The sequence below is a fragment of the Peromyscus californicus genome, unplaced genomic scaffold (assembly GCF_007827085.1).
Source record: "Peromyscus californicus insignis strain IS unplaced genomic scaffold, ASM782708v3 Scaffold_14__1_contigs__length_90479793_seg_2, whole genome shotgun sequence".
NCBI classification, from domain to species: Eukaryota; Metazoa; Chordata; class Mammalia; order Rodentia; family Cricetidae; genus Peromyscus; species Peromyscus californicus.
Genome location: NW_026294436.1, coordinates 58,386,099 through 58,396,532, shown reverse-complemented (window position 1 = coordinate 58,396,532; position 10,434 = coordinate 58,386,099). Strand labels below are relative to the sequence as shown.

The window sequence follows — 10,434 nt, the reverse complement described above, 5'->3', positions numbered from 1 at the left end:
TAATTTGTTAATATCTCATGCAAGAATTTGCCTATATTTCAGATGCAGATTGGCTTTAAAGTGTTATCTATGATGCTATAACATTGCAACTTTATTAATATTGATGTTTTGAATTAAGTTTCTTATATTTTTCACTAATTGGATTTTTCATTTATTTTTAAATTTTCAGTATAATCATGCCATTTCTCTCTTCTCTTTCCTGCTTCCAAATATTGCCATATGGTTCTCCTCTTCTGCTTAAAATCCATGGCCTTTTAATCTCATTAATTGCTATTACATGCATATATATTCCTAAATATAACCTAGTCAGTCTGTGTCATGTTAGTTTTGTGGTGTTTTCAGGGCTGACTATTTGACACCAATTCACATGCTCTCCTCTGGAGATGACTATCTGTCTCTTTCAGCATTCCTTCCTTGTCTGTGGTTCTTAGTGTATGGTTGAAGCCTTGTGCCCCACTGCCATCCATTCTGGCATGTCCATTGGTGTCATCCTTACTCATGTCATGTTTAGACAGTCAAGTTGTTGATACTTTATGGGTGTAGCTTCTGACATTATGAAGGACACAAATTTCATAGCAAAGTCCCTAATCTTAATCTGCACCCTCTTTGGGTGAGCCTTGGGTTCTAGAGTGTTGTGTAGATGTATCCACAGGGACTGGGCTCCACAGCCCTGAATTTTAATTGCATATTTTTTTTTTTTTTTTTACCAGAGAATTGGTGTTGCCCTCTGTGGGCTGGGCTTTCCTACATTAATTTAGACAGCCTCCCAAAGACAAACTTGATGTGGTCAATTCTTCAATTGAGGTTTCTCCTTTAGATGACTCTAGGCTGTGTCAAGTTGAGAATTAAGTTTGATCAAGAAATGGGGCTTCTCAGAGGTTTGGTTTATTTGTTTCTAATTGATTCTTGAGAAGTTCACACAATGTTTTGATCATTGTCACCCCTCCCCATCTGCTTTCAGATATACCTCTTCCATATCCACACAAATTTGTATCCTTTTTTAACCCATCAAGTCCAATTTGTTTTTCTCTTATATTCTTAGATGTGTGACCTTCCACTGATTTATGGTCAACTTACCAGAGACAGCATTAAGTCTTAAAGAAAACTGACTCTTCTTCTTCAAGAAGCTATCAGTTTCCAATAGCTCCTCTGCTTGGGTGGAATTTCATATATACCTCCTTTTTCTGTGTTGAGATTTGGTCTGAGATTGTACAAGGATTGTGCATGTAACAATTGCTCTGACTTCTTATGTGCAGCTGTCCTGTTGTGTCTGGAGGACACTGTTTCCCTGTGTTCACTGACCACCTCTGGCTTTTACAGACTTTCTGCCTTTTCTGCTACAATGATTCCTGGGCCTTGGGAGGTGATATAGATGAGCATTCTATGAGCTTATTCTAAACCTCAGCCAGATGTACATATCTGTGTGAATTACCATCTACTTCGAATAGACAGTTGTCTGATGAGGGTTGAGATATGCATTCATCTATGACTATAAGAATAAGACATTAGGATTCAGTTATATATATCTGTATATATAGATATATCTCTCTATATATAGAAATATATATATCTATATATATAGATATATATGAATAATTGTTGTAAGTCCTCCCCTGGGACTTAGAACCTGTCTATCCACAGGTTGTTGGCTCAACAATGGTGCCAGGTACAAGTTTTCTCAATTAAATATTGTATATTGGTAACTAATTTATTCCTAGGAGTATAACCATTTCATTTTACTAAAAATACATTGAAATAAAATTGTGAAGCTACTTTTATTCTTTTTACTCTGAATCTTCCCTACTTATGTTCTTTTATTGATTGTTATGAAAGTTTATTCATGTCTTCTCTTATTTTCTTGATCAATTTCACTAGCATCCTACATTCAAACTTATAAAAATTTACCTTTATATGCCTTATCATTTTATTCTTCTTTTATGTTAGTACCATCCAATTCCTATTATTTTTCTTTCTACTTTTTGTCTTTATTATTTTATAATTTAATGAGATGGGACATTCTACTGGTTAGTATTAGCCTCTTTTAAAAATAAACATCTTAAAGTACAAATTTAACTCTAATAATCTTCTATGAATATCACATATGTTTTGGTATAATATTATTTTATTACTATTTGGTTCTAAATAGTTCCCAGTTATCATGATGAGCTCTTGTAACCATGGGTTAGAATTCCAAACATAGACTTTTTTAAGCTATTTTTTTAAATTTTCTAATTTGATTATACTCTACTAAGAATGTCGTTATCTTTTTAAAGATAACTTAATTTTAAGAAAATTTTCGATATCAATTTCATGGAATATAGGCAATTATTTCTATAATTTCTAAAAAGAACCAACATGTACTTGATCAGAATGCTTTAAATCAGGTTCTTGAGTAAAACTAATTAAATTATATCTTTAGTTGTAGTCCAATGACTCATTCTATCATTTATGAAAGAATGAGTTGGTCATTTTTTATTTATTTTGTTTTTGTTTTCAAGACAGGGTTTCTCTGTGTAGCCCTGGCTGTCCTGGAACATCCTCTAGAGACCAGGTTGGCTTCCAACTCAGAGATCTGCCTTCCTCTGTCTCTCAAGTGCTGGAATTAAAGGTGTGCACCAACACTGCCAGCCTTGTTTTGTTTTTAATTTTATTTGGGTGTGTGTGCTCTTGTATGTTAAAGTACACATTATGTGCAGGCATGTGTGTATGTGTGTGCCTGCATGGAGGCCAGATGCCAATCTCAGCTGCTCCCTAGATGTCATCTACTTTGATTTGTTTATTTTTTTAAATTTTCTAACAGAGGCTCTCATTGGATTGGAACTAATTGAGGCTAATCTGATTGGCTGTGATCCCCAAGGATCTTCCTGTCTCTACCTTCCCAATTCTGGGATTACAAGCACATGGCCCCATCAGAGAGGCAGAAGATGGGAGTGAGTTCAAGACCCACAGCCAAACCTGATGAAGAGAGAGAGTCTAAATTGGAAGTCCTAACCCCACAAAAGAGGGTGTGGAAAGATTATAGGGATCATAGTGGGTAGAAGCTGCCAGGAGAACATGGCCAAAAGAATCCACTAAGCAGGACTTGTGTGGGCTCACAGAGACTGAGGCAAGCATGAGGCCTATGTGGGTCTGCACCAAGTCCTCTGCATATATGTTATAGCTGGTAGGTTGGTGTTTCCCTGGGACTCTTAACAGTGGAGTAGATGTACCTCTGATTCTTTTGCCAGCCCTTAGGACATTTTTTCTCCTATTGGGTTGCCTTATCCAGCCTCAATATGAGGATTTTTGCCTTGATTTCCTGTATCTTGTTGTGTCCTGTTTGGCTGTCGTCTCACAGAGGCCTGCTCTTTTCTGAAGAGGAAACAGAGATGGGTGGATCTGAGAGACAAGGGGGTTGGAGGGAGCAGGTAGGAGTAGAAGAAAGGGAAACTGTAGTCAGGATGTATTATATGAGAGAAGAATCTATTTTCAATAAAATCCAAGTAACTTTTTAAAAGCACATGCCACCATGCCTGGCTCTTGCTTGTATATATTTTAAAATGTAAGTTATAGTGATTGGATTTAGGGAGCCATGCTTTGGAGATAAGGACTTTATGAATTGAACTTCCATACAACTCCATCCATGGAGGATGTACATGACTCTGCTGTATAGGATCTTTACTCTGCAGTGTACTCAGAGTCATCTCTGACACTAAGACATAGTGTTTACCTTCTCTTTATCTTTCAGATCTGAAATGAAGAGAGCCAACTTCACAGGGGTAAGAGAGTTTGTTTTCCAAGGTTTCTCCAATTTCCAAGAATACCAACTCATACTATTTGTTGTCTTCCTTGCCCTATACATCCTGACTCTGGCTGGCAATGTCATCATTGTGACCATTATCCGTATTGACCACCACCTTCACACCCCCATGTATTTCTTCTTAAGTGTTCTCTCCAGTTCAGAGACTTTCTATTCCCTGGTCATCATCCCACGAATGCTTGGTAGCCTTGTGGGTTTGAGCCAAACCATCTCCCTGGAGGGATGTGGGACACAGCTCTTTTTCTTCCTTGGATTTGGAATCAACAACTGTCTCCTGCTAGCAGCCATGGGTTATGATCGCTATGTGGCCATCTGCAACCCACTTCGTTATAGCATCGTCATGAATTGGAGGGTGTGTATCATTCTGGCATCTTCAATTTGTGCCACAGGGTTCTTTCTTTCACTAGTTCAGGTGATGTCCATTTTCAGGCTGCCCTTTTGCCACTCACTGATTGAACATTTCTTCTGTGACGTCCGACCTGTTTTGAATCTGGCCTGTGCAGTGCCAGTCATCAATGACATCTTGACATTAGCTCTTACCCTCCTGGTAATCACAGCACCTGCCACTTTCCTATTCATTTCCTATGTCCTCATTATTTCCACCATTCTCAAGATTGCCTCAGCTGATGGCTGGAAGAAAACTTTCGCCACCTGCAGCTCCCACCTCACTGTGGTAGTGATCCACTATGGTTGTGCCTCCATTGTCTACTTCAAACCCAAGTCAGAGAACACCAGAGACCAGGACCAGCTGATCTCAGTGACTTACACTGTTATAACACCTCTACTAAACCCTGTTGTGTATAGTCTGAGAAACAAAGAAGTCCAGGATGCTCTTCGGAAAGTATTGGGTAGGAAATCCCTATCATAGTTGCGAATTTATGTCCTAATAATTTTATCTTTTTCATATGGAACATGATACGTAAAGTTATAAAGCCAGGATCTCATGTGATTAGAAGTCTCATATGTCATAGTAAGGGTCAAGGCCAGGACTAAAGAAGAGCTGTGAGCCAGCCTCTAATAATTGTGTTACATTTCTTTACTGTCTTTGTTAACATAATAAAAACACAGGTCATTTGCAAGACCTGTGCACAGACAGCCATTGGCCCTACTCCAGAAGATAATTATGAGGTCAAAGTATGATCTTATGTTCATTTTGAGCTTAAATTTAAAGGGACCAATCTATTTCTTGCTGAATTATAAACAACACATTAAACATTACTCAATGGAATATTCTCTTAATATAAATTAGATAGATGTTTGAGCAAGTGGTGAATAGGAAGGATACATACAGATGTCTAACTGCCTTGTGTTTTAATAAGATAAGCAATGAAAAACTAAAGAGATCTTTTAAGAAATGAATTTGGAATGAGCTAAAACTTTCCAGACAAATTATCTTCAAGCAGCCACACATGAACCTCCAAAGGAACTCCACAATTACTATCTGCAACAGGTAGAACTCCTGATGTAGGGGGAATAAGGAGAGGCAGTATAGAGGAAAGGGAACATTAAATGGAAAACCTTTCTAATCAACATAGGATAGCCATGGGAGTCTGGCCATTTCATCTGAATGCAAGTGACCTGGTCTATTCTTTGCTTCTTATTGATGAGAAGTCAGATGGTGGAGAGGGGATTTGGGGGGCTATTAATAAAACATCCTTCATAGAAAAGTAATTGTTTTAAGTCTCAGAAAGGAAGAGGGGGCTCTTGAGGGAGAGGATCGCTGAGAATTCTCTGAAATTAGTGAAGAAGGATAGGTTAGGGAGAAATCTTCTGAGAACTTCCTGAGAGTTGAGTCAAAGTGTGCGATGCCATGGTGAGGAGGGTTAGAGGGGCAGAAGGAATTTAGCAAAAGTCCTTCTAATGGAGCCTCCTTCTTGTATTTGTAAGCCAAGTTATCAGGGCAAGGAAAAGGAATTTGGTGGAAATTCCAGCCAGGACAGCTCCTTTGTGAAATAAATTAGATGATTCCATTAGTGCTGAAAAACTGAGCAATTGTAAATAGTAAGGAATTCTGACATGAAGACTCCTGTAAAATTCAATTAAACTGAGTTAGACATGAAATAATAACAGACTATTTACTCTTCCTTACCTCAAAAAATGAAAAAAGAGAACAATGGGGGTAAATTTTAGATTCAATTTGTGGGAAGAAATAAATGATGAATAAAACAGTAATTGGAGGGCATAATTATTGAGCAAATCAAAGTATTTTATTATATTGAGAAATTAACTTCAATAACTACAAAGAATACATGAGTATACATTATTCTCTTTGTAAAATGTTGTCAAAATACAGAAATATCAAATAAAATATGTGCATGTGATACACCATGTATGCAGGGAAATAAATCAAAGAAAGTTCCCCTTTCTGTCTGCCTTTTCATTCAGAATCCCTAATACTCCTGATGGAGGAAAAATTACCTAGATTTTTCATGTAAACCCAGTTAGTCAATGATGAGTAATCTAGGCTGAGTAAAAAATGAATTTGAGGCTCTGCTCTTTGCTTTCTTTCTAATTTTTCTCACAATGCCCTGTAGTGAATCCAGTTCTGGGCCACATTTCCTAGCCTGGAGGAAAAGAACCCTCGACAATGCTCTTGTCTACCTCCACTTATTAGATTCCAGGAAGATACATGACCCACAGTCAACCTTAGTGTCATGCATTGAGAGGACTTTGGTATTTCCGTGGTCTTTCATCAGTGTGATTCTTGCACTTCATGTCTTGCTTGTGGACAGCCTGGGGCCATTCTGTGTCCACCATCTCTCCATTACCCTTTTATAGTCTTAGACTGTTCAGCTGTATTTGGTCCGATGATGTAGTGAATGGAGTCAATTTGGTATCCTCAAACCAGGCCCCAAACACCTCACTTACTTATCCCTCTCCCCCTGCCAGGATTCAAGCCTTTCTGAGAGGCTTCTCTGGAATGTGAGGAACATTCACACTTCCCTGATGCACTGACACCTTTCTGTCCTTGATGAGGGCATCAAGGTTTAGCTGGTGGCAGGACCAAGAGTCTGTCTCCTTCAGTATCCCACTGACTGCAATGCTGTCTTTGCCAAAGGTTGTGTGTCTTTATTCAAACAGAAAACTCCAAATTCTTCTCAGCTACATACTTGATGGGTGATGCTGCTCTGTATGCTGTGAATGTGTTGCTCTAATCTGTTGAAAAATACAATGCTGATTGGCCAGTAGCCAGGCGGAAATATAGGCGGGATAAGCAAACAAGGAGAATTCTGGGAAGAGAAAGGCTGAGTGAAGAGATACCAGTCTGCTGTCCAGGGAGCAGCAGGTAATGGCACACAGGTAAAACCACAGAACACATGGCAAAATATAGATTAACAGAAATGAGCTGAGTTTAAGTGTAAGAGCTAGTGAGTAGTAAGCCTGAGCTAATGGACGAGCTGTTATAAATAATATTAAGCTTCTGTGTGATTACTTTATAAAAGGCAGCGGGACTGTGGGTGAGAGATTTGTCCTGACCTCAGGCCAGGCAGGACACAGGAAATCTTCCAGCTACACATACTCACATTATGTTTTTCACATATAGAATATTTTAGTGCTCAGATTTTGATATTCAAAATCATTCTCTCCAAACTACAGGAGGATTTCCCCTCTAGAAAAGTCTGCTAAACTTAAAAGCTCTTTCAGTTTTCAATAAAAATATTTATTTTATAAGTTTTTAAAAGTCTTTTTTAAATGCAGTTGACTTCCCCTATGGCTTATTCTGGCTCTTCCCCAGGACAAATAACACCTCCTAGAATAATGTAGAATAACAATAACAATTGGAAAAAGAGGAGAAGCATTAGATTACCACCCACAAGGTTTCTGCCTAGAGTTTGTTTCTTTGGAAATTCAGAAATCATTTACTTCTCATTTGGAACCTTCAGGAAAAAAGCTCCTGTCTTAATCTTATCGCCCTCAAATAGAAAATCCCATTTTAAAAGTATAGCTCTCCAATAGTACACAAGTCTCCATCAGAATGGAGTTCAAATCTCCCTTACTGGAGGTTAATCCTGTCTGCCAGCTACATCTACATCTGATATGTAGGGTGAAATTTTCCATCTTCCTAGTTAGAAAGAGGGCCTTTCCCTGTTTCTGCACAGGTCTAGCTCCAATGACCAATACATCTATTGGGTTGACAGAGATTTATTTTCTTGCTAAAAAAGAAAAAGTAGTAAGAAAAAACTGTTAAAATACAGGGCCCCAAATCAGTGAGTACCAATAACAAAACAACAAAAGATACAAGTGGGAGGTGGGGAACTGTAAGGATCAAGTAGGAAATGGGAATTGGAGGGAGAATGGAGAAGCTGGGGATTATGGTGTTGACAATGTATATTTTTACATATTTGAATTTGTCAATCAAAGCTGGAAAAAGAGCATTCTGTCTATCCATGGGCACATTCCAGAAACTGTGCTTTTATCTGGTTTTCCAAGCATTATTCAAGTACATGTAGGGCCTGATGCGTTTTTATGACATTTGAAAGGATGACTGTCTTTTCAGAGTTGTTGATTAGACCTGCACATTAGGAGAGGCCTTATTTCTTGAAGAAGGGAGTTAGTCTAGAAATACCTAATATACAGTAGACATGATGGCCACCTGCCCCTTGCTTCCTTACTTTTCTCTGAAGGGGCAAGTTAAGCTCACAGTGGGCAGTTTAATTCCTCTCCTCCTGCTATCTCAAGTAGATTCTCTTTTTATCCAGAAAATATATATAATTGTCTAAGTACTTCTTTTTTTTTTTCCTTTTTTTAAAAAAATATATTTTGGTTACAATTTCCCCTTCCTTCACTCCTCCCAGCTCCTCCCCACTTCCCTCTCCCATCTGGATCTTTCCCCTTTCTGTCTCTCATTAGGATAGAACAGGCTTCTAAGAGATAACCAAATGCAACAAAATAAAATATAATAAGATAAAATAAAGAACCCTCATATCAAAGTTGGACAAGGGAAACCAACAGAAGGAAAAGAGCCCAAAGTGGTCACAAGCATCAGAGACCCACTCATTAATACTTTCAGGGGTCACAAAAATACTAAACTGAAAGCATATATATATATATATGACCTGGGACAGACCCATGCTTGCCCTGTGCTTGTTGCTTCATTCTCTGTGAGTTCATGTGAGGTTTCCTCAGTTGATTTAGAGGGGCTTGTTCTCCTCATGTCCTTCATCCCCCTCTGGCTCTTACACTCTTTCTGCCTCCTCTTCTCTGGGGTTCCCTGAGCCCCGAAAGGAGGAATTTGATAGAGACTCCCCATTTAGAGCTGTGTATTCCAAGTTCTCACTCTGCATAATGGCCATGTTAAACTCAGCCTTACCAAGTTGATTTCCTTATTGATGGTAATTCCTATTTGCCTTTAAATACTGGCATTTCCTGGGATTCAACCTTTTTCTTTTCATGATAACATTTTCAATGACAAACCATTCTTTTTTTTCCCATTTCAAACTGGAACAACTTATATTGTGGGAATTTTAATATAGTCATAAAATTTCAATTCGATCACATTTCTGTATTCATTCAATTGGTCAATAGCATTTACACTCATAACTTTTAAAATTTTAGTTATACGCTGTCATTTTTCTTCTTGGGTTTTTTGGTTGTTATTCATATCATTTCATACAAATTTTAAAAGCAACATGTGCAACTTACAACATGAATCATACAAACTAAATTCTGATGGCAATTTACTGAGAGTCCATTGCATTGACAAATAAATTTACAGGAGATTGACCTAATCATTTTGATTCTTTGTTATTATTAAAAATTATTTTCCACTGGTTTAAGGTCCCTGTGGAATCAAAAGCTTTCACATTTCTTTAAATTATGTTCGTTGTGAAAGTTTTACACTGTAATCTGTGCTGCATCCTCTGTTAATTTTACTTAAGGCATGCAGTGTAGATGAAGAATAATTTTTCTTCACAGATGCTCAATTGCTTTGAGCCAACTGTTTGTTAAAAGATTTTTCATGGTAGTGTGCTTGCACCTTTGTGATATGTCAATCAAGCAGCAGTCTGAGGATCAACTTCTGGGCTGTCTGTATTGCTACAGTGGCCTGGAGTCTGGTTTCGACTAGTTCCTCTCTCTGTGAACTAAACAAGAACTGTTAAGTGACATGATTCCTCTCACTTTTCTATTCCTTCTCCAAACACTCTGGCTGGCACAAGGCCTGTGGTTTTTAAATCCACATTTTGTAATAAGCTCTTCCATGTCTACAAAAGTCTCACTGAGTTGGGAATTCCATCAAATCTACAAATCAATCTGAAAAGGCAATCTCAAGTAATGTTTTGAGTCTTCTGATCATGAAGACAATATTTACCTTCAATTATGTAGTTTTATCTAAATTTCAGCACATGTAATATTTATACATGTTTTGTTAACTGTATACTTAGACAATTCATTTTCCTTGGAGAAAGTATAAATGATTTTCTTTTGTATGTCTGTTGTGACTGTTGTTGCATTAGAACCCCTCTGTGTAGATCTGGATGGTCTTGAATTCACTATGTATCTCAGGCTAGTCTTATACTCATGAACTTTCTGCCTCAGTATCCCAAATGCAGATAGTACAGGCATATGCCTCCGCATCTGTCTGATACTGCATTTAAAAATTTTATTTCATCATGCTTATTACTGATCTGCCAAAA

At 37.9% G+C, this 10,434-nt stretch overlaps 1 protein-coding gene across 1 annotated transcript; it reads left to right on the top strand.

The window, feature by feature from the left end:
- Positions 1-3,734: 3,734 nt before the first annotated feature.
- LOC128109481 (olfactory receptor 10J1-like) lies at positions 3,735-4,667 on the top strand. Its single transcript, XM_052736648.1, has one exon. It carries the CDS (start codon positions 3,735-3,737, stop codon positions 4,665-4,667), a length of 933 nt encoding a protein of 310 aa, XP_052592608.1.
- Positions 4,668-10,434: the final 5,767 nt, after the last annotated feature.